Source organism: Plectropomus leopardus, chromosome 11 (genome assembly GCF_008729295.1).
Source record: "Plectropomus leopardus isolate mb chromosome 11, YSFRI_Pleo_2.0, whole genome shotgun sequence".
NCBI lineage: Eukaryota > Metazoa > Chordata > Actinopteri > Perciformes > Serranidae > Plectropomus > Plectropomus leopardus.
This window is the reverse complement of record NC_056473.1, coordinates 10,140,651-10,166,021: the sequence shown is the minus strand read 5'-3', so window position 1 is coordinate 10,166,021 and position 25,371 is coordinate 10,140,651. Positions and strand designations below refer to the sequence as shown.

The window sequence follows — 25,371 nt, the reverse complement described above, 5'->3', positions numbered from 1 at the left end:
AACAGGCCTTTCCTGTCTTTTTATGGGAAGGAGTGCAGTACACGCTGCTACTAGCAGGTTAGATATAAACACTGGCTCGGCACGTGTTGTTACGGTTGCAAAACACTTGTAGTGGCTGCTCCCGGCTTGCTTTGGACTTTTTAACGTGTTAAAGCCTTTTGGATAAAATATAGCACACATCCAGCTCCGTGCACCTCAGTCTTAACTCTCTAGCTCTTCCCTTCTCTTGTCTCAACTCTGCTCCCTGTCTGCACAGTCGGTCTGTCTTTCTTTTCCTTATGTTCCTCATCAGACTAAATCAGTGTCTAAGTATGGGGCTCCTAACCACAGCCTAATTACTGAGAGAGAAAAAACGTGTTGGGAAACACAGGACCAACAAGTAGAATTCTTGTTAGGTGAGGAAAGGATCTTGAAGCAGCTGTATTTTTGGACTGTGTCCTGAAAAGGTACATTGTACCTTTCTGTACATTACAGCAAAGATGATACAGCATCTCTTTTTTTATTATTACATACATTTATTATTGGATTACAGTGAAAATCTACCTTCTGATCAATGTTTGAATGTTAAGATGTGCAGTATAACCTCCTATAATGTATCATTTTTTTGTTGGACTCTTGTACTGGACTACATTTAGATGAAGTGATAACTGTAGGGTTAATAGATGATTTTTTTTTGTCTGCAACAGGTTTTTATTTCAGTTTAGTGCATTTCTGTCTTCAGTACAACCCTCCAACTTATATATAGCAAGTTAAGAAACAAAAGTTTCTGATTTATATCATCACATAGATGATATACTGGAGAACCCGTGGTGTTAGCAGGGGGGCGGATTCCTTTCCCAATATCTCCTCTTTTTTAGGAGCTGTAAAAGCACTCTTTGTCAGGGTCAGTCATCTTATGGCCATCTCTCTTTTTCTTGTTCTCTCTTTATCCACATCATATGTTCCTGTGAAGAGGACTATTGTCTTAAATCAAAATTGGGAGCTGGAGTTTGAGTGCTGAGTTGTTTGGCAGGTTTGGGACTTTGAAGAGGTTTGAAGCTCTATGGTCCTTGTAGTTCTGTAACATGTCAACTATTACCGTTGGTCCAAAAACATGGAAATGGAGAAAGACTCACAATGCACATGTTGAACTCTACTCTCTGCACATAGATAAAGCACTTTGCACCATTTTATTTTTATGCACTTTATACCATGCACTTTATGCCATACAGTTTACATTTTCACTTTTAATGCACTTTGCCCTCTGTATCAATTATGTAGTTTTTTTCTCTTTTATTTCTTTTCTTCCTCTCCCTATTTCTTTTCCTGTTACCCGCCAAGAGACTACAGATGTAAATTAGCAGTCATGCTAACTTCGGCATATTTATACTTGAATTTTATACCGATGTTCATTAATATGCTATGTCCCTTTTAAATACATACATTTAAAAAAAAGCCTCTAATCTGCTAGTCAGGCAGTGTTTTGTAAGACCTATTTACTCGCTGTGGTGATTATTATTCTTTACCTGTCTTTCTCTATACGAAAGAAAACATCCTTTTGAACTCGACAAAGATGAAACAGGCTGTGTTTTATCAACCAGACCTCCAGGAAGCAAAATGTATATCACCAGAAAGATACCTCTGATGAGATAAGCTTTTCCCTCAGATATGATGTGACATAGTTCTGCCTCAGTGTGCTACAGAAAGTGCCAAAACAACAACTTCTGTATCTATTGAACAGTAAGAGTTTCCAGAGTTTGTACAGTGCCTGAACACCTCTGCAACAATGTGTTGAAAGGAGAGGAAGGCTATGTTTCCACATGAACTTAGCAAAGATGAACTTTTGTTTTTTAGCTCTTGCAGCTTGTCATCTCTGACACCTACAAATGCTTGACTTTTTCGTACATGTGCCGTCACTACCTGTGAAGTGTCAGAGACAGAAGTGCAAAGATAAGGGCTTTTAAAGTGTTACCTTGATGGAAGATTATGTTTTGTTATTTCAGCAGTCATGACATGGCCATATAGCTGTCTTCAGCTGCTTTTCCTCATTGTGTGTGTCCACTCTGCAATAGATGTGAGTTTAAAATATCTTACCATTGTAAAGTTTCCAAAGAGTGACTATACAAAAAACACTGCAAATCAGACAGAGTGAATCAGAAAATTGCTACACTAGAAACCACAATGAACCCTGAAAGAATGAATAAAAGAATCTGAACACCATGACCCTGAAATCTGCTCTCACTGAGTGACATTTTGAGCAACTGTATCAGTCTTCTGTCTGCCAACCTGGGTGGCTTCCCTTGCTGTTTAGAATACCTCTAGTGTAGATAGCTGTTGAGTGGGTGATTAATGTTTTAACGTCACAGAGTGCCTTGTTGTGCCTGTTTCTGGCTTTTAAAAGCCTCAAGGGAAGAAGCTTACTGAGCTAAAATCACAACACGGCTCCGACCTTTAATGACACATTCTACGGGGTATCTGTCTCCCAGCTTGCATGTGAATCCCAACGTCGTCCTTCGATAGAGATAGCCACAGGGATGAGGGTGGCTGCAGATAGGGGCAGATTCTTCTCTCTCTGCCTCCTTCCCCTTTGCTCTCTAAAATCCATGTGAAGACAAGCAAGAGACAGAGGCAAGGGGAGCTGTGCAGTATCTCTTTCTCACACATGTTGGCTGTGTTTCCAAAGCTGTGGGGTGTCATATTTTGTCTGAATTTGAAACAGTGAATTGAATACAGACAGCTTGACAGCAAACGTCACTGGCCGTAAACCCAAACACCAGTGTTCCAGTGTCGGCTCACCCGATTTCTTGATGGCCAACTGAGGGCAGCTGGGACAGCGAAGTGACTGGCTTTGATGCAGCAATACTTGGCACACATGGCATCTGTGGCCTCTGACCCTCAACACAATCATTGTATAGGATTCCCCCCTTGGTGCCCACTGTGTATACATGGTAGTTCAAATGCTAGCATCAGGTTTTTGGTCAATGGGTTCATTTACATGGAAAAAATGCCCTCCCCCGCCTGGGGTTTGAACTAGCCGACTTGAATCGCTGCCCGCTCTCCCTTTGCGCTTTCATGTATGTGAATGGAAGCACTTGTTGATTGTGACCTCACTTCCCTCTTTGTTTGGAGTCACTCACTGGACGGGTGGATGTGACCTTGAGTTTTTTCCCCTCCTAGAGGTGCGTGGTTACTGGGCTCAATGGCTTATTTGCTGGGCCTCACTTGGAACTATGTATGCATTAAGCTCTTTGTTTTCCTCTTAACTCCGGCTCTTGACAGGGGTCAGGAAAGGTGGCTGGGCAGGGTGTGATGGACGGGCTCTGATCACTCAGACAACCTCTCTCACCTTTAGGGTGTGGCTTGAGATGGTGTGGAGCTTCTGAGTGTCAGATGGCTCCAAAAGGCTTAGGCTTGCTCTGTGCCCTCATGCCCCCTGGGTTAGATTGAACCTCCCCCATTCCAGGAAGTACCTATTGTTGCAAGAGAGAAACAGTTTGTTTTGGGCTTTTTGTGTGCATGCAGAGATGTTGTTTGCTTGCAAGTGTGTGTCAGGAGTGCATGTCATCTCCCTGGCCTGTCAGTGGACAAAGTGTCACGCTGAGTATTGGGAATTGCTGAGCGAAGCAGTGCAGAGGAATGGAGCAAAGAGCTTCTTTCTTCATGTGTTTGAGAAGTCCTGGCCTGCACTGCATGTTCCTGTCGGTTTTGCTGCAGAGCTTGGCAGAGGCCCCAGCCTCTCCCCCCGGACTCCCACCACCCGCCTTTCTTCTTTTACACCTGCTTCTTTAAAGTAGCTCTCTTACTCACTGCCTTGCTTTTCGCCTACATAGAAAAACAATCAGGATTTCTTTGTCTTTTGATTGTCCTTTCGAATGGACGTTTTCTTTGGAACACCAAGATGATAATGTAGTTGTCAAATGAGTTGAAAAATGTGTTTTGCCATGCACTGACTGTGAGTCTTGAGCCAACATGTGTGTTGGTTTTGTGAAATGTGCAAGTTTCCCCCCAGGCTTGATGCTTTTGTCCCATCATTGCCTCAAATTTCGTAACACTGCATGACAGCTGATGCAAGCAGCTAATAATATGGACAATTGCACACACTGGCATCTGATTTTAAGATAACAGATACTCTGGACAAGGCTGAACAGGGCCAGGCAACTACAGACAGTCTATAACTTTAATAGCAGCCATGTGTCTGCCTGCCCCGAGGCCTCAGCCCTATTGAACCCAATGTGTTGTGTTGTCTCGGGAGTTCCCGTGACAGATTCCAGCTGGGGCTATTTTCTGCCACTGTCTACTGTCTGGGCATTCTTAACAGATGGGGGCTGATTGGAATGGTAAGAGCAACTTGAGTGACAGTGACTGACTGCGTGGTGGCATGGTGACAGTCAGAGGTGAGAGGGGGTGACAGGTGAGCGACAGTTTCCCACTGAGGTGGACTGGTGAGAGCCAGTGTTGTGAGCTGGCCAGTGAAGCATCAGTGTCATCGCCTGCAGCTTTGGCTGTTTATCATCAGAGAGGCCAGAAATCAGTCAAAACGTCAGACCTGCTTTGTCAACGCAGGACTGTTTGTCTCAGTGACTTAAATAGACTTTTGGTATGTTTGAAAATCTGGGAGATGTAATGACTTCATCCGCATTGCCTGCGATAAAGGTGCATTATCGCTTTTAACTTTCTTCTGACTTTAAACCTGGGTCTTATTTCGATAGTTTTGTCCATCCTTACTATGATAATATATAAAGTAATATCTAGGATCTGGTAGCATGGCAACATTTTTATTGCAAGGGCCATTTGTCTGACTCAGCGATGCTCTTCCCAGCAGTTAGTGAGCAAAGAGTTAAAATAAGATCCAGGTTGTAATAAACCAGAATTATCCTTTAAGTGCCCCTCTTAGTGTTCTTGTTAGCCGCCAAAGTCAGATGCTATATTAATTGTTGTTTTTATAATGTTGTTGTAATGTTGGTTTTTAAAAGCCACTCACTTCAACTTCACACTTTTAACCATAACCTCCTCTCTCAAACTGAATTTCTTATGCAATAAGGATATAGACCATGCCTTTATAAAGAAGAGAAATGAGGAGCTCTATTCTTAAAATAATCCCAAATCAGGTCCTCACACTACATGTCCTTGTTAATCCAATTCCATTAGTTACTTTCATCAAGAAAGGAACTTTTTGGTCCTATTTGTGTCAAAAACTAGTTAAAGCTGTAGTTAGTAACTTAAACTAAAAAGCTAAGCTAAGCTAAGCTAAAAAATAGCTTTTGTCATATTTTCTGTTACTTTATTCACTAAGTGAGATAAATAACAATAAATAACATTTTTATAGGCCTTATTGCGCGTGAACGAAAACAACCAATCAGACCTGAGGAGTCCCTAACGCAGCTGACAATTATGTAAGTCATGCCGTGAACTGCGGTCAAACAGGCAGCAACGATCAAATATGAATCAATATTCTGTTACTGCTTCTATTACAAAGTGGCAGTTTTAGCAGAATAGAAACAGTTATTTTCCTAAAAGCTACAAACTGTATCTTTAAATTATTTGATTGCAACTTAATGGAAAGAGTGGCCATGAACCAAGATGGCACTGATTTGTTTTTGATAGTAGTATGGCTCAAATGGCACCATTATAGTCAAAATAAATTCTGTCTTATGATGAAAAATGTCCTATTCGCATTTTGCTATTCACCACCTAATGCCTGTAACTGGTTGTCACTCTCTTGTAGACGTGGCATCTTTGACTTCAACTTCCATTACTCTTGAATGAATTGTTCAGATGCAACCAAATTCCAAATTGATGCAGTCCTCTAAAACATGACATTTAGATTTTAAACAGTTGGTATTATAGGAAAACAGCCAATCAGAGCAACTGCCTAATATCATGTATATTTGGATGCAGACCCAGATGCAATTTTTTAAACATTTTCTATAATTTAAACAACAAATTAAAATACTTTTGGAGTCTTTGAGGTGGTTGGTGGAGGTATGCTCTCTTTGACTTCTAGTTTTAATAACTTCAACCATCAGTCCTGTAATCTACAGTCTGCTTGGATGAATTTATTTAAATCCTATGGTCAGAAGCTCTCAGCTTGAATCTGGCAAAAGGAAACACCTCAGGCCCCTGCCCATCATTAGGAGTCCAGATCCATAAGTAGTGTTTTGTCTCCTCAGGGGAGGTCCGCTACTCCAAACACATTCTTCAGCTGACCGCCATGCTGTCTTAAGCATGTCTCTGAACTGAAAATAACAACTGATCTCCGAGAGCACTGTTAGTGTACAAAGCTCACCGTCTTCCAGTGAGGTCAAAAGCCACGCCACTTCACTTTTAAAAGCTTTCTTCAGCAGCAACAATTAGCTGCCTTTGCTTCTCTCTGTCTAGCCACAGAATTGAACTTAATTGTGCCTCTGTCTGCACGAGTTTCAACATTTTTCCCCTCGAGTTGGACTGTCGATAACCAGAGTGTCTGACCTTGTATACAGTAGGACCGAGGCGGTACCTACACACAATGTAAGGTATACTGTCTATTTAATTGGCCCCTGGGGAACAGGGCGCCTAAACTCTCAGCGGGCCATTGTAAAAGAATGTTAATTAGTTCAACAATGAAATGTGTGTTCCCCATTGTTGGGCCCTTGGCATTGATACTTTTGACAGAGAGCTGAAGGAGAGTCAAAGAGCAGCTCTTTGATCTAGAATGAAATCTCAATGAGATCCTTTAGGACAGGCTGGATGTACATGAATGGACTCAAAACAGAAAGTTCACAAAAAACCATGAAAATGCTTCCATACTTGAGAATGTTTGCGAATTAATGTAAATAAGTGTAAACATATGCATGCATTCAAACCCAACTGGGATCTTTAAATATGTATGAAACCTTTCAGTCAAAATCTGTGTGGAGCACTTGGCATGCAGTCACATTACTGAGTAAATAGACAAACACTGTTAGTAATATTGGTTGTGTTTAATTATCCTTTGGCAGGACAATAAAAAAGCATGTTTATGAGTTCAGCAGGCGTTGGAGCAGAAAAGTGAGTGTGGTTCTGTTTCAGCCATGTGCATATTGGAGCCAAACGTATTACAACATTTATAAATGCACTCATGCCGTGCAGGGGTCACTTTATTGTTCTGCATTATGAGGAACCACTGGAGCTCGGTTTTATAGGCTCAAGGTTGAGAAATACTTGCTCTTGTACAAAGAAATTGAATGTATCAGAGTTTGTTTTGCAATCAATTCCAACATGCAAAATCCAGAGATGAGGATGTGTTGCTGATTTGATGTCCGATGCCTGGAGGGAGATGTCATGTCTCTGTATGTCCAGCGGGTCAGGGCAGTCACCCCTGTCTTCTCATGGTGTAAGTAGCAGCTCACTACCTAGAGAGAGGGGGATTTGAACCTAAGGCGATTTGGGAAAGGTTGTGTGTGGCTAATCTGCACTGATTCAAAGGCTATTATAACAGGGACCATATTTTCTCCTCCTCCTCTTCTTCTTCTCTTTTCTTCTCATCTCACACTCGCTTGCTCTGAGACTTAACACCAATTTCTGTAGATGTAGTTACTCCTCTGTGCTTTGATAATCCCTTTGATGTCAGACTGTCTGCAGTGATGAGTCTGTTTAAGGGGTTTAGTGTAGTGGGTTTGGCCTCAGAGAGATTTTTCCTGGAAAATACAAAGCTCTGTTCTGGCCCAGCTGCCCGGGCTGTGTGCACGGGCACAGACAGGCTTGGCGCTGACTTAGATGCTGGCACTGGCATGGGGCTGGGCCTCACGGCAGCAAGAGCTGTGCGCCTTTGTGCCAGGGAGTCACGCTCCGCCTCGCGTGCCCGCTGGGGGCATCACTTGAATAATCTTGGAGCGTCCAACAAGTTTTCTCTCTTTTTTTTCTGCTTTTCTCTGACGCAACAGTTGCACACAGTCTCTCTCTGTGTGACTGTATGGAAAGATTGAGTTTATAGAAGACAAAGCAACTGTTCACTATACTTGGATTATCTAAAGTTGAGGGTGTTGTTTAGAATGACGGACTCCAAACTATGCTTGGCTCGTAAACATAGTCATAAATTACTAAAAAGCCCTTTATTTAATGAATGTCATTTTATGTATAATTTATTTGTCAAAATTGTTTATTTTTCTAAGTATGCATACTTCTTTAAAGGCAGCACAAAACACTGCAGAAAGCTATGACTGTTGATAAAAAAGTATTGAGTCCATTTTGGCCAAATGAATAAGTTTAAATATGAGTTGTGGATGTAAAAAATGTGTCCCTGTATTTTTAAAAATAATGAGCAATGCATTTAAGCTGTGATGGAAAAGGAAATTGTCAAAGAATTCTCAGACTGTGCCCTTACAGCTGACAGGTCTGTGTGTTCGCATGATTTACTATCTGCTCCTGCTACATTTATCTTTCACTTTGTCGGCTAGCTGCTGAAATCCATCTTCTCCTGGCTGAGAGATGGTAGAAACTACTGCAAGCAGTCTTTCTTACACCGTCTCACATGTGGCAATGCATCACTGCAAATCTGGACAGCACAATAGCCTGTGTGCAAATACTTAGTCCTCAGATGGCCTGTTTCAACACAATATGGCTATTGAAATCCATCCAATGCTCATAAATTAACCATTGCGGCTGAAACATTTTGATGATCAGAATAAACAGATGATTTTTTGATGTGTTCATCATTAACCTGATTGATGATACTGTGGAGATTTTTCTTCAGTTTTCAGTGCGGGGTAGTTTGTTGGTCAGTTAAAGATACATGTATACTGCAGCTCTTAGTCCCAAACAAAATGAACTCTATTTTTGAGCGATTTGGACTTTGCCTGTGTGAAGAGCAGAAAACCTGTCTCCACTCTTGTTCACCCTACCCTACCTGTGGTTGTCTATCCAAACTCTTCAAGGCTACAGTCTTAAGGGAATACTTCACCCTCAAAATGATTTGTATATCAATTACTCATTCTGTGCTACATTTAATTCCAGAAGAAAACTTCCCTCATGCCTCCACGGTGAACGAAGAATCCAAAAACAGAGAACATTTTTGGTGAATTGAGGTCACAGGGGTCCGGGTTTAACAACAGCAAAACTATATCAAAACATCTGTTTACAAACTCACACATTACTCATGCAGTATAATCCTAGTCTTAATTATCCAGTCTTATGTTCAGTACTTCCAAAACAGGTGCGTTTTTGCTAAAACCTCACTATTTAAAACACCTCGGCATAAATAATCTCAAGCACAGTAAAACAGGGCCGCATGTGTTTGGGAAGTACTGGACATATGATTGGAAAAATGAGACTTGGATTATACTACATGAGCTGTGTGAAAGTTTGTTGCTATACAAGGCCTGCTAAGACTTTAATTCATCAAGAATTTTCTCTGTTTTTGGATTCTTTGTTCACAGTGGAGAAATGCAAGAAACACAGTTTTCTTTATGCATTCAAGGTAACACAGGAAGGGTAATTAACATACAAATGGTCATTTTGGAGGAGTATTCCTTTAAGAAATAGCCCTGTGGACACTAATGTTCATATCTGTCACATACATATGTGACATTAGATCTGCTTTCGTCCTTAACCTTTGCAGATGTTCCTTTCCTCCGATGAAACAAGCTTTCCATGCTTTTCTAGCCTGTTTCTTTGCTCTGTGTCCCTCTTTTAACTTCACTCTGTCATGGTGAAGGAATCTATCGCTCATGGCCAGCTCAACACGTGCAGTTCAGCTGAGAGAATGCCAGTTGAGTATGCACAGTATATGGCTGTTGTCCTGGTTCTTTTTTTCCCTCTCATCTGAGGCTGGTGTTGAAAGCATTCACCTCAAGCTTGTAAATGGAGTTGTTTCAATCTGGAAGCATATATACATTGTATTTAATGTTACCTTTCAGCATAGTTGTCCACATTTTACTTAATTTTCAGATACGACACTGGGTCAGAGAGATGGGATAATTTGAGGATTTTTTTATGACATTTTGTAGATTGCACACTGAGGCTAGTTTCTGTATGAGTTGGTTAAATGTCGTCATGGGATTTTCTCTGTTTGTGTGGCTTACACTCTGAAGGGGTGCACATTGCCTGACCTAAAAACTCTTATTTTCAAAGCTCACCACTGACCCCGTGTCTCTTGGTACAACTGTTTTCCTGAGCACTGGAATGACACAATAATTTATGGCAGCAATTTGCCATAGAAGTCCAGTGTGCTTCTGTTATGTCATTGGAATTCAGCTAAGCTAAAACCTTTGGCTCTTAACTGTAGATGTACCATGCCCTCTCATGAAATGCCTCTGTAGCATAAAGCAGTGGCCGTCCAGTGTGTAAGAATTTGGGTATTTGATAGTGCATTTCTCCAACATAATCGTTTTGATTCCAATGAAAAAGTCCAAAAGATCTTTTCCTCTCCACATCATCACTCATCATCATTCTTCTTTCTTCAAACAGAAAACTCCAAGAGGCCGGTTGCCTTTGAAAGCAGAGGGAGTATGGGAGAGGAGCTGGACTCTCTCAAAGCCACAATAGATGATCAGCAAATTTATGACAACAACTCCACCAGCACACACCCCAAATTACCACGCAGACGCAAGCGCTTCCTCTCCTACCCTCGCTACGTTGAGCTGATGGTGACGGCAGATGCCAAAATGGTGCGTCACCATGGACGCAACCTAGAGCACTACATCCTAACAATCATGTCAGTAGTAAGTAAAACAATGTTTCTAAAAATTATTATTTTGTCTCAGTTTTTTCTGTTGTTCAGTATTATTAGATGATTTTGGTGTGAGTTTGGGAATATGTTATTGTAGGTGAATATTTACAGTACATGTGTTCCCAGTGCACACTGCTTTGTCATTCTTAAACATATGGATGTGGACACACATCATTTTAATTGTTGTTTCACCCAATTTAACTTAGCGTGAAAGACTTGCTGGACTTTCATCACAAAATTTTGAACGTCACAGGGCCTAAATACAGTAGAGGTGAATACCTTTTTTTTGGTTCGTACAAAATTGGACTTTTGGAAGGAGCTGTGTGTGACTTTTAGAGCATATCTGTGATTCAGAGGTTGTCCACACGTGGTTCTCAACATGGAGGTGGACTAGCAGGCGGTCAGCAGCTAATAATGCTGACCCAATAAACAGCGCAAACTATGGCAACAGTGCTGACAGAGCTAACATGGTTAACTGGGGAAACCAGAGGGTGAGTGCTACTGCTTTACTTCCGAAGCGACGCTGGTCCTGATATCAGCAGTAACTGCCAAATAAGCGCAGTGTAAGACGGAGGAATGCACAAACAGGACTACGTGAAGCTCTGATTTTACCACACAGAGAGGTAGCGTGACTTCACTCTCTGCTCAGAACACTATTACTGCACAATATCCTTACATATCAAATCATGGTTTGCTTTTATGTTAATGTTCTTAATGTTGCATACAGCTCCTTTAAAAACGATCCTGTTACTCTCAATGATCAGAACTGTTTGTAAAACAGATTTCATTTGACCCACATTCTCAGGAAATACTCCCAGAAAACAGGGAGGTCAGTAGTTTGTCCAAAGAAATTGGGTTGTTTTCTATAAAGAGATGTTGCTATTGTGGTGGCAGCAGAAATCTCAGAAACTGACACTTCAAAACCTTGGACCCAAAACTATCAAAAACTATCTCTCTGACATAACGAGACACATTTTCCTTTATAATTTGTGAACAAAGCCTTTAAAATGTGAAACAAAATCCTCCAGTCCGGGTCTGTGTTTTTCTAGCCTCACGTTACTGTTTGACATTTTGGTTGTAAACCCTGATGTGACCCTAACACACTGCTGCTTCAATGAAAGTGTCCCAGTTAATTGGTAAAATCCTGACTCAGCACCTTGACCTCTTTACGAGTCTTATATCTGACTGAGAGAGCTGGCTGGTGATCAGGCCAGTTATACTGTGATTGAATGTCTCTGTATGTATTAAAGTGCTGCAGGAGTGTGTGTGTCATATAGTTTAGGATAGTTTATCAGTTGTACTGAACTGTGTGTTCTCAGCAGTATGACAGACTGACCATTCAAAACATTTATTAACATATAACGGAGTAATGATTGTCAGTGGCGTGTTATCCTTCTGTAAGACTGTGTGGGTACAGTCAGTGTTAAATGTGCCAGGCCAGTTTGTATTGCCAGGTTTGAAGTCAAAACATTAGTTCTGCAATGCTTCTGTCTGCAGACCAGTGGTGCTCACACACACACAAACACACACTTTTTCTTCCTTTCCCCTCCCACAGTGTCTTGGTTCCTTTTAGTTTTGCCACAGTTGAACCAAAACAGCCCAAATATGACAGAACAGAAACCAGAAAAATCAACCAAGCCTGATCCATTGGGTTTGATCAGAGTGAGGTTTTTTGTTTTTTTTGTCATACAGATTCAGTGCCTAAGTCACATTATTTAAAGTATATTGACCACAGAAAAGTGTTTGTGTGTTATTGTTGATGTTGTTGTCTTGGCCTTTAGGACTGTAGTAATGATTTAAAAAATACACAAAGAAGTATTTCATTGCTAGAAAGATGGTCTTTTCATAAAACAAGGCTGTCTCTGCAGCAGAAAGATGCAAATACTTTTGGAACTGGTGCTACATGGCCAGGGAAAACAGAGAAAAAGGGCTGTGGCTTTTGCTTTTGCTCAAGAGGTAAAAAACCTATAGCCTGGTAAGACTACCCCGATAACATGAGGTCAACATTCTTTTTCACTCTGCATATCAGACAATGCAGTAACAGAAATTTAGGTTATATTTGATGAGCACTGCTTAGTTTTACCGTTTGATTGAGTTTTGGCTGAGTTATAGAGGGGCAGCTGTCTCTCTCAATCTGCTTCATACTCTTTGCGTCCTAATGCAGAAGTACAGTCTGTAGACTTAAAAACAGCCCTAGAGACAGCAAAATCATGTGTCATCCGGTATATTTTAATGGGAGATGGGTAGGACATCTGGGCGCTTGCAAGATGGAGAAAAGTTTACCATAGTTTATTTACACATACTAACTACATAGTTAAGATCAAAGCTGGCTGAAAATATGCAGAGTATACCTTTAAGTCATGTGGTTGTCTTTTTGTGCCCAGAAACTGAAGATGTTAAAAAAAGCTAAAAGCTAAATCTTTTTTCTTCATGTTATATTATGGTTTTTTTTGTTCATGTTGTATTCAAACAAATCTAATAAAATGTACATTTATAGTAATCCAAAATCCCCCTAGAAGAACTTAAAAATTCCTCTTCAATCAGTCATCTTTGAAGCGATTTTGTGTAGAAAGTATCAGAATCATTCTTACAAAAAACATCACATGTAAAAAATTGTGTAATGGAAAAACACGAACTCCTCTTCAAATTATGTAACCCCAAATTTAAATTTCAAAACTAATACTTCGAATATGAATATGAAGTGTCCTTGATGGTAGCTATGTCCTTGCTGACGTGTCTTTGTGACAGCAGAGCTTGTGACCGTCCAGTGTGGGCTGCAGTCTCCCTTGCTTCTGGTTCTTGTACTGACCATACAATAACATACATTTGGGCGAGAGCATACAGAGCAACGTCCTGTGTCACAGTTGGACGTCGAGCATGCAAAGACAGGCTCCCTCTGCCCACTCTGGACAGGCCTGGGCCACGTTTGCCTCCCCCCAGGCTAAGAAAAGCTAAATGTTTATAGTGGACTAATGAGTTCCTGTCAGGAGGCCGCACACGGCCTCAGGAGACTGCTGGCCGACCGTGACAGGGGTGCGCGAGAAAGGCAAGAGAAGGGGAGAGGAAAAACTACAGAGGGAATGTTTTGCTGTCCTCACAGAGGGGCTCTGAGCTCAAGCTTTGCTGAAGTTTCACATTTGTTGCTGGGTCCAGGTTTTAGTTTATTTTTTCTTTGCCAAGGTCTGTGGGGGAATTGTAATTGGTTTTAATACCCTGTTGATTAAACTTACCCTGAAGGAGACATTTTTTGTTTCTTTTGACTCGAATGAACTGTTGCTTGGAACATGGAGCTTAACCACAAAGAGTAATAGCCGTGTTTTCTCGTTCCAAGTGTTGAGTTAAGAGAGGTAGACTAGCTTTCATGCTGTCTCTATCTGTGCTCTGGTTCAGGTTATTGGAGGTTTGCATTTTTTCTCTGTGAGTTTTGTCTTTGTTACAGGTAGCAGCAGTGTACAGGGACCCCAGCGTAGGAAACCTCATCAACATCATGATCGTCAAGCTAGTCGTCGTCCACAATGAACAGGTGAGCGTGGGGTCTTGAATGCTAACTGTATCCAGGTCTCTGACATGTCTGACGTCAGTGCAGGTGTCCCTGGCCTGGCCTTTTCTCTGTGGGGCCTGTTTGAAAGGACACTGCCTGCCTTGTCAGTTTCAAGTCTCAAGAGAGGTCTCCTTGGAAAACAAACGTTACTATAGTAAGGCGGCTAGCCACCTGCAAATGAGAGGTGGCTGAAGAGGCTCACTGTAGTTTGTTTGGTCGCTGTAACTGATTCTTAAAGAGTTAAATGACAGGGAACTGAACTTGTTAGGAAAGCTGTAGGAGGCTCCTAATCTGTGCTCTAATCTGTGTCATTTTTGCCAGATAAAGTAGTCACAATGGACAGAATTCAGAGAATAAGACAGGTAGAGAAATATCCCTATTATGTAGGATTTTAACCCTTTTAAAACCTGAGCAAATTGTTTTGATTTCTTTCAAAACATAGGGGGAGGCAAGGAGCTACTTAACAAAACATGGCCCAAAAACTAACAAAAAAATTAGTAAAAAAAATAAAATAAATAAAAATAAAGTTACAAGATTTTCTGGACATTTTTCCCTGTTTTTGTATTATTTTCTAAAAATCATGTCCTCTTTTTAAAAACAGAATTTTAGGTTAAATTTCTTGGAATTATTGGGACATTTCTTGCCAAGTTGGTCATTGCCTTTTTTCCCATGTTTTTCTTTAAGAAATCATGTATGTGACATTTAGAGCATTAATATAGCAGCAAATAACTATTGGCTGCAATGGTGTCCTGAGCAGAGAATGAGGTCATACTCCCTCTGTGTGTGTTGTAATTCGACCTTCTCTTTACTTTATCTCTTTACAATATTCTGCCCAACCCTGTTGTTTATTCTGACTTCATGTTAGCAAAAATGTTGACATTGTTATGTAAACAAACACACATGTAAACATAAGGGCAGTGTCTTATGATACATGGACGTGACCTTAATCATTTTGCTGACCTCGATAAGTTAATAAGGTAATAATCGTGAAAGGTCTAGCCCTGTTTACAGAATTAGCACTGTTAGCTGCTGGCTCAGCCACCTCCATGTTGAGAACTGTGTCCACACAACGCAATTGCTCTGAATGTTGCATAGAGCCCCTTTAAGACGTTCTTACTTCAACTGATAGTTAAAACATTACAGTTTGTGCACCTGGTTTCTTCGTTACATCCACAATGGTGTTTCATCCAAAACAGGAAGGGCCCACAGTCAGCTTCAACGCCGCCACGACTCTCCACAACTTCTGTGTCTGGCAGCAGAGCCAGAACATCCAGGACGACAGCCATCCCTCTCACCATGACACAGCACTTCTTATTACCAGGTACACACTCATCTCCCATCCTCACTTTGAAAGCAAAATGCCAAGATGCTGAAATGAAACTTTAGGAGGGGCTAACAGCATTTTATGTTTCCTTTTTCAGGGAAGACATCTGCCGTGCGAAAGATAAATGTGACACGTTAGGTAAACTTTTGCCTTTTCTCTTTGTAAAAATATCTCCACCTCAAGTCCATTTCAATTAACTTTCCACTCCGTTAGTCACGGCTCATAAACTGTGCAGTAATGAGTTTATGGCAAGCTGTCAGCTAATAATATTATAGTGACAGAACTGAGTGGTAGAAAAGGGAGGAGGGAGGGAGTCGGTGGCGGTGCTAATCTCTCTTATGGAACAGAAGTTTTGATGGTTTAATCGCCTTTAACACTCAAGCAGCAGGTCTTTCTTTTCAAATAGATGTGTGTCTGTATGTGTTCATGTGTATCTGTGTGTTTTTTTTCTGTGTGTACGTGACCCTGTAGGGCTTGCAGAGCTGGGGACCATGTGCGACCCGTACCGGAGCTGCTCCATCAGTGAGGAAAATGGAATTAGTGCCTCCTTTACCATCGCTCATGAGCTGGGCCATGTGTACGTTTTACTTGTAATACCCCCTCCAGCCCTACCCCAACATACACACACATTCTGTGTACACACACACACACACACACACAATCTCACCCCTCACAGCCAGCTCTGACCAACAAAAGGCCTCTTATCAAGAGACGTAGGGTGAAGCAGACACAGGTGCAAAATATAATAAAGTGAAAAACTTTTAATAACATGCCAGCCTATAATACCTCACCATACAGCTCAAGAAGTTAACTCTGTATGTGTCTTGAGAGGACTCTTGAGAGGAAATTAAGTATGGTTTTGGTATAAAGACTTAGATGGAGTTCTCGGTTTTAGAAATACAGTAAATACATACAAAGATTTCTTGAAAGTGGCACACAGAACTTTATCAGAAAGAGCAAGGCTGAATATTGTGTATGCTTGTTCCCAGCTCCTTCTCCATGTATCAGCCCCAAAGACTGATAACACAACCTGAAGATGTCACAGTGCCGTCATGTTACTTCATCTGTTGGCGAGTAATGGTAGTGTTATCGCAACATGCCTGTCATGTTTTCACAACAAGCAACTGTTGCCACTTGTGTGAAGCAAAAAAAGACTTGCATAATAATCAGTATCCAAATGACCAAGTCAAAACACATGACTTTATCTCTTATATGGGAGATGTGTATTCCAAACATCCATGGGAAATCAATCATTACTGCATATTAACATATTATGTTATTTAAACTGGTACAAACAGTGTGTAAAGCAGTTTAATGTTACACATCAGTGTTTGTGTAATGCTGCTTGGTATGGCGGAGCCAGGCAGCTAACCCAGCACATGCTAATTTGTGCTCAACTTTTTTCTCTGATAACTGAAGATCCAGACGTTAAGGAGGTTTTTACTCTGAGCCGCATAATCCACAGAGGTCAAACAGACACAGTAAACACTGTATAAAGCAATTTCACTTGAAGAAAATTGGTGTATTTCCAATGCTCTTGTCACCAAAGTGCTTCTAACCATGGTGGTTGACTGGAAAACTTGAATGGCCCTATCCAGTCTTTGGTTTGTTCATCCAGGGCTGATGTAGAAGCATTGCGGTGCAACACAACAATTTTTGTAGACAAGGACCTACTCTCTTTGTAGATAGAAACAGCTTATTTTAAGTAACGAAGACACAATTCTCATTTTCAGGCAATTAAACACCAACAAATCCATACTTATTGTATTTGATTTCTGCCAGTATATCCCCCTAAATCCCACACACTGAACCTTTACTTGAGTTGTGGTTAGAGATGAAGTTCACCTTCGACATGAAAATCTTTTTCATTTCAGCAAGCTCACTTTTGGGAATATTGTTCGAGAAAGATGAAGCACTTATCTTTACTCAAAGCGAGAAACAGATTTTCTTTCCGGTCGGCCTGTCAGTTTGTGCAGGCTAGTAAAAGGACCAGTGTCCTGTGAGCCACTGGTGAAGAATGAAAGATATTCTTCTACCTCCTCTGTCCCGCTCACACATTCTTCCAGTGGAGATTCGGACCAGAGCAGCCAGATGGACGGAGTCCCCCCCCCCCCCCACTTCTCTTGCATCTTGTGTGGATCTGTTTATGCTAAAGTTCAAGCAGCTGGAGGCCCAGTTGGCTCTGCCTCTTCTTGGCGTGGTTAATCGCTACGTTCACAGGCGTGAGCTCTCCAGAGTGTTTAGTGCTCTGGGAAAGCCAGTGTCAGGTAGTGGGAGCCACTCAAGAGCATTGCAGATTAAAGAAAGATTTAGACTAATGGAGAGGAGGCCTTTCTCAGATGACCACAAGGACGTGTGATTACTAATAGCCATCGTGGGGATTTTCAGGCGAGACGGTGTCACTTGATAGTTGTTAAAGGTGGCACAGATAATCAAGTTTAACATCAGACAATGCAAATGCTCTAAATGCGTTACATCACAAATAAATCTTCCTGAAATTTTTATATAAGTGAGTCTACAGCTGCAAACAGGCTTCATTATTTACAAAATATGACAGGCTATACCACATAAACTTGAGTGGCATTATCCCGATCACACTTAACCCCAGCAAGCAGGATAAGTGGATGCAATTACTGAGATTGCCAGAGATGGTTTGTTCTGCGGAGCACTAAATTAGGAGGAGCTAAAATGTGTAATCCACTGACAAGTTCCATTTTTGAAGTGCTGATAAATGCCGTTCCTGCATACTGCACTGTTGGCTCTGATTCTTATTTATGAACAGCCAATCTGCAGGAATTCAGGTTGTCATCGCTCCAGCAGCATGTCTTACTCTCACAGTAATTTATCGGCATTTCAGCACAGAAATCTGTTTTTGTCTTGCTGAAATCTATTTGGATGACAGAGTGGTATGACAGATGTGATGTGCAGAGAACAAAGCGGTTTGTTTTGTTGAGAGCTCTGACTAAAAGTGAGTGGACTCTAACTAATCATGTTCTAGTCTGGATGCTAGTAATTAAGTGCTGGGGTTGGTACTCTCCCACAGGAATTGACTCCTTTATTTATCTGTCCCTCGAGGTCGCCAAACCAAGAGCCTCAACACTTCCTGATTTACGACCTAATTAAGCTAAAAGGCTCTCATCTCCGGATTTCATGCTGTTTGTACTCTTCAGATCTGGGACGACTAAATCATCATAATGTCTTAAAAATACAAATCGTTTGGCTCTTGTTACAAATCCTATTCACAATAATAAGTAAGTCTACATGGCAAAGTCTCAAGCTGTTCATTTTGAACTTGCCTGTCACTGTCTGCTTGCACCTGTACACCAGAAGTGACAAAGACTAGTTTGCAAATAATACCTGAGCCAGATCTGATGTTGTCAGCAATGGCCACCAGCTTGGTTTGTGTGTGCGGAGCTCATTACTTTGCAAGGGGTTTAATTATTCCCTGGGTGTTTGCCTTCAGGCCCTCGGCCCCCGTAGGGTGGGCCTCATGCCAACCATGCAAGGTCTTGTTTGTGTGACGGTATGGATTGACCCTCAGCCACAGTCCAGAGCCCAGCACTGGCCCACATCCTGCTGTAAACATCTCAGACATCATACAGCTGCATGAGTTCCTGTGTGTATAGATACGTGTGCGAGTTTGTGTGCACGGACTACATGTATTTATGGGTATGTGCCAAACCGCAGCACAAAACGGGACATCCGTATTGGACTACACTATTCTGGACATGATCAAGAAAACCTTCTTTATGAGACTGCCAGCTGCAGACAGCCTGGATGAATTCATTAATCTGCAGATGCCATGCTGTGTTCTTCACTTGACACAGATGTTCTTCTGTGAAGACTCTTGTGTTATAGTTAATTATGACTGACACTGAAACAATTATTCGATTAATGGAGCAGTGTGCAGGATTTAGTGGCATATAGTGGTAAGGACTGCAGATTGCAACCAATCCAACCAAAACTTCTCCTCTGTGCCAAGTGGGAGCAGGGGTAAACCCGCTAGATATGAGCAAGTGGCTTCATTCCCACTGACACTGAACTCACCTCTGGAGAGCGAATCGGCCTTTCTGTCAGCTGGCATGTGTGCATGTGTGTTGTTTTGTTTATAGTGTGTCTGTGTGAGGTCACAGACAGGCGGGAGAACAGGTAAACAGCAGACAGCAGCAGCAACAGAAGTCTTCAAAAACTTTTCAGTGCTTTCTTCTCTTTAAATATGTCTTGCTTGTTCTCTCTCTCAAACTCAGTGCAGACTAATTCTGAGGGCACACATGCTGCTTCGGAGGAGACAGACCATAATTAGTGAGGGCGCGTCATGGCATCTCACTGGTTAAGGAGCTGAAATTACCGCATTCACCCGGTGTTTCGTTCCCATTAAAGCCGATTGGAGCCAGAGGTGATAAAAACCTGTGTCTACTGCAGAGTCATTTTACCCGGGTGTGAATGCCGATCATACGCATTCTGATTGCATTTAAAAGCCAGATGTAAGCGGGTGTTAGCAGGTTTTTGTGCAGCGGGAATTAGGCTTTAGTTAGAATTCCTAAAGTGTTCAGGAGATATTTAACTGGAGCCAAATTATACGCAGAAGTGTCTTCCTCTCCAAAACAAACTGACTAGGTAAATCACAGAATAAAGCAGTTTCATGTTACGAGTCAGTGTTTCTGCAGCGCTGTTTCGCTCGTCCCGGACAGGCCGCTTGCCTAGCACCTGGGAATGTGTGCAACCATTTTTCTATGATAACTAAAGATTCAGAAGGTTTTTACCAGGTGCTGAATTATCAGAAGAGGTCTTTTCCTCTCCAAAACAAATGGATACATTGATTTAACCAGTAAAAACACTGAAAAAAGCCTTTTCACGTAAAAAAAAAAAAAAAATGCTTTCATTGTGGAACGTCCTCTAACCATGGGGGCAAAAACTCCAAAACATGAACTGTGAATGGCTCTATCTAGTGTGCCAGTGATTTATTTGTCCATTCTTAGCTACTGCATAAACATGGCGGTACTCCCTATATAGATAGAAACAGCTCATTCTGTTTCTAAATATTTCTATTGAGCCAAAGAGGAAATTACATATCTCATGTCATATCAATGCTCATTTCAGTTTATGTAGAAGAATTTGAAATAATACATCCACAGATGAGGGAAGAAATAAAATTAAGGTCTGAAAAACACAATAATTCTTATTTTCAGGTGATTATATACTAAAGAGAACATACTTGTTATATTTCATTTCTGCAGCTAATATGTCCTCCAAAATCCTGCACACTGAATCTTTAAGTGATCAGCAGATCAACAAAAAAATATTTACCAAATATTTTGGTAATTGTTTAAGCTTTAAGTCATTTGTTAAACAAAGTTTCTAAACCTTTGCTGCTTTTAACTTCTCACTTCTGAGAATTTGTTGCCAGTCTCTGTTTTATAAAGGTGCAAATGAAATATCTTTGGGTTTTGGACTGTTGGTCAGACAACACAAGGAAATTAAAGCTGCAGCCTTAATCAAGACTATTAAAAATATTTCTATACAGTGTATACATGTTTACACTGGAACAGCATATACGGTTGTTTCGATGTGTACGGTGTTACTGCCCCTTCCTTTCCCTCTGCATTAAGCTCTTTGAGAATGTGAGATGTTGACCTTTGACCTCTCGGGGGTGAGCTGGAGGTGGTTCTCACTAGCATGTTGGCCATAATGGTGAAGGGGATAGATGCTGATAGATAAAGAGTGACATTTTGTATTTAATGTCACACTGCCTGCTGGCCGCTTGGAGTTTTATGGACGTCTTTTGGACGTATAAACAACGCAAAAAAACAAACAAAAACAGATGAGTAAGGTGCAGAGTGTGTGTTATTACTCATATATATGTGTCTTTATCTGTGTGTGGTGGCCCACAGTGATGGTTTAAAATGGCTGAATATAAATCCTGTGACATTTATCCTCCTTGCAATGACTGAGCCATTAAGCAGCTGATAATCACTTTGTGTGTGTTCCTATATCCTCCTTTCCATCTCTAAACCCCCCCTTTCTTCTCCCTCTCTGCACCAGGTTCAACATGCCGCACGATGACAACCCAAAGTGTCGGGAGGCGGGGATGAAACACCAGTATCATGTCATGGCTCCCACGCTCAACTATGACACCAATCCCTGGTCGTGGTCCAAGTGCAGCCGCAAGTACATCACAGAGTTTCTAGAGTAGGTACCAGCTCTCCTTTCTACTTTAAAAAGTGTAGGATTTAGGATTTAGGGAGATATATCAGCAGATATGGAATATAAAATAAGAAGTAAGTTTTTTTTTTAGCCTGAATCACATGAAAACAAGAATTTTGTTTTCTTAACCTTAGAATGAGTCGTTTCTATCTACATAGACAGAAGGTCCTCATTAACAGAATCTGCCAAGTTTCACCGCCAGAATGGACAAATCAAATACTGTCCTTAGATTGGGCCATTTGTGTTTTCACATCAGCCACCCTAGTTAGTAGCCCCTCCGCGGTAAACCAGACAGTACTGGGAAAACACTGATTTCTAACATAAAACTGCTTTATTAAGTATTCAGTGCTTTATTCAGTGTTATTTTGATCACACTGTCCATTTGTTGGGGGGGAGAGACTTCGATGAATAAGTGGCTCCTGGTAAAAACCTCCTAAATCTGTGGAGTTTTTATTGGTTTTAATCACTGGGTCGTTTTACTTATGAGAGGAAGAGTTAATTAAGAGTAATTCGGCTCAGGGTAAAAACCTTCTAAAAAATGAACACCGAAGCAATCCTAACTAGGAGTTCATGCTTGGCAGATGGGAGAAGTTTCAGCTGGTTGCAGTCTGCAGTCCTGCCGCTAGATGCAACTAAATTCTTCACACTGCTTCTTTAAACTGATTTGTTATCAAAACAGTCGACTGATTACAGGCTCTTCTCAGGGAAGAGAAAGTGATGCTTTGTCCAGTTTCATTTTATCACATTCACATTTTCAATGTGCCATTAACTTTTACTTGTTGTGATGTGGCCGGCTAAACAAACTGCCTCTATGTCCCCTTGCAGCACTCTCTAGACAGGTCAGCGCAATGTAAACTGTGTGGACTTGTTATTGCCTGGTGTTGAAAGAGTATTTCCTGTTTGAATCTGGGGGTCTTCCTTGGCTGACCCAAGCGATGTGTCTTTCGCAGCCTCTCAGCTGTCTCCCCACTCAGACAGAGCCCCGCTCTCAAAATGCTGGGCAAACAGTAATCGAGTCACTAGCCTGCTTTATGCACCAAAACCTGTAACACGGGGCAACAGCTCATTCAGCAACTCCCAGCCCGCACCGTGGTCACTGTTCCCGGTGAAAGGCTTCCCTTTAAGATGGGAAATGTCATTTATAATTATATCTTCCCTGGACATGACCCTTTAATCTTTGCCTCCTCTCCTCTGTTAATTGTAGAGGCTTTCACAAAGGATGGCCTTGTTGACCAGATGCATCTCGAGAGCACAGTGTCAGGCGACGCTTCATATGGAGTTTAAGGTTGTGCTTCACATAGTTTCCAGCAAGCAATGACCTCAACATGGAGTGGTCGGAACATTCAGCTGAAGATGAATCTCTTTATTATTTGTTTCGTTCCATGTCAGCTGTGTTGGGTTTCAGTGTGTTGCTGATTGCTGCACATAAACCAGGAGTATGATGCAAATGTCAAACCCATTTGTGATAAGCTTGAACATTTGGTAACCATATGAGATATATTAGAAACCCAGCAGGTATGAAGAGAGTATTTTAGTGTGGGAAGCCGCAACGGTGGGAAAGACCCTTGAGAGTGTCGTCCAAGTGCTTTTGAAATCCGTCTCTAGCCAACAATGAGGAGCATTGATTCAAACGAGCTCTTCTACAGTGCCGCTCCTGCTCTGCGGGCCGACCTGGTCAAGTACGTCAGTGTTTTGACTGCCCATTCTCCCTGAAGAGCAAATTCAATCCGAGCCGCTCTCCTACCAGTTTAAAAAACGAAAGGCCGAGCCACCTCTCAAACATCCCTTTTCAAAAGGCAAATGATTCCCCTCCTTCTCCCCCCTTATCTCACTGTCGCTGTAATAATGTGCGCTGAACTCCCGCACCTGAAAGCTGATGAAAAGCGTCTTGCTGTTGTGCAGTGTGATTATGTGTCAAGCACTACATAAAGCAACCATTCATTCCCTGTGTGGCACTGTGCCGTTTGATTTAAGCCTCAAAATCCAAATATAAAAGTAAAATGCAAATCTTTGACTGTTGCCAGCCACTAATTGTTGTGTTTGCTGGGTGTTGAAACCACATAATCATTAGGAGTGGGCAAGCCCTATCATTTTCCATTATACACCTCAGAAATTAGTCTAACCACTTTGGCAGCAACCACTCTTTGTTGAAATCATTTATTTAATACTTTCTCAAGCTGTCATTTTATTTAAGTCCCTCTCCAGACGTGTCTTACTAAAACTAATATATTGTTTAACATGGTTTTCCCACATTATAGTAAAATAACAAGAAACAGATCTACTCTTTCTCCCTCAATGAAATATTTCTGTATTATGGGTTTCATCATTAGCCTTCCCCAGGGCTACTTGCACTAAATTGACCAGTGAAAGAGCAGCGTGCAACAAGATGGCCAGTGTTAGCATTGGGGGGAAAATTGGAGAGATTCAGCTATAGATCTTTGAGCCTCAGTTAGACCCAGACGCAGATGAAGAGTCTGTTGTGCACCAACTAGCAGGGCAACTAGCAGGCATATCAGAATAGCATGTTTTGTTAGCATTTTTGTATTTATGTTGTTTGTTAGCTTGTTACCTTGTAAGCTAACTGGTAGTGGCTTACAACGGGTTGCCTTACACGGTGTTCGTGTCTGTGAAACATACAATAATATCTGCTGCGATGGGGGATTTAGTAGAAAGTGGAGGGAAGATCCAGGGGTTGGTTTACATCCAAAAACTGCACACTCAGTCAGTCAAAACCATCACTATGCTGCCCTCTTTACTGACAGGTCCATCCTATGCTGGAGGTTTTAGATTTCTTTGCCGGTATTGTGTGGAAATCTTTTACCACGTTAATTTGTGTTTCCTGAATTCTGCAGCGATTGGCTCTCATATTAGTGACTAACCTAAACTAGCTTGCCTGGGTATGCCTGGGTATTTGAATTTCAGATTTTAAAGGTCCAGTGTGTAGGGTTTGCTGATTGCAACCAAGTAAAACTTTATCTACCAACTTTAAAGGAGAGCTATGATGGCCAAAGCGAAAACATGAATGACCCTATTTAGAGCAAGTGCTTGGTTTGACCATTCTGGGCTATGGTAGAAACATCACGGCGAACTCCATGGCAGAGATCCTGCTCTGTATGTAGATATAAACGGCTCTAAAAAAAAAAGAAATCACAATTCTTAATGTAGGGTGATTATAAACTAATGAACACATCCATTTCTGCCAGTACAACCCCCTAAATCCTGCACGCTGAACCTTTAGGGAAATGCACAGACATCACCCCTTCGGTAAAAGAATGTGAAAACACCTCTCTAGTGTCAAGCTTTTCACAGATACAAATCAGGACAGTCAAAGATCATTCATTGTAGGGGACATAAACAAAATAAAAACACAATTTTGGGTGGAGAGGGACTTAAATACAATCAAGATGGATCTTTATTTTTGGTATGTTGCTCCATTTCAACTAAACCTCCGTCATTATTTTGTTCTGCATCTCCCTGTACAATAATCGATACATGCTGTCAGAGAAAACTCTGACATGACAGCATCGCTGCAGTTTACTTGGTGCTGTTTGATCAAACACTGTGCAGTGATGCTCTGTGTCATTCCCTCTGCAAACATCATCAGTCTGACATATGAGTAGACTTGTTGCACTGTTGGTG

At 41.4% G+C, this 25,371-nt stretch overlaps 1 protein-coding gene across 1 annotated transcript in view; it reads left to right on the top strand.

The window, feature by feature from the left end:
• LOC121950377 (A disintegrin and metalloproteinase with thrombospondin motifs 20) overlaps window positions 1-25,371 on the top strand; it is a 98,930-nt gene that overhangs the window by 6,940 nt on the left and 66,619 nt on the right. The window contains exons 4-9 of the mRNA XM_042496359.1: window positions 10,402-10,655; window positions 14,103-14,186; window positions 15,401-15,525; window positions 15,626-15,666; window positions 16,000-16,105; window positions 21,571-21,717. Of these exons, the coding sequence (XP_042352293.1) occupies window positions 10,402-10,655; window positions 14,103-14,186; window positions 15,401-15,525; window positions 15,626-15,666; window positions 16,000-16,105; window positions 21,571-21,717 (757 nt within the window). The remainder of the gene's footprint in view (window positions 1-10,401; window positions 10,656-14,102; window positions 14,187-15,400; window positions 15,526-15,625; window positions 15,667-15,999; window positions 16,106-21,570; window positions 21,718-25,371) is intronic.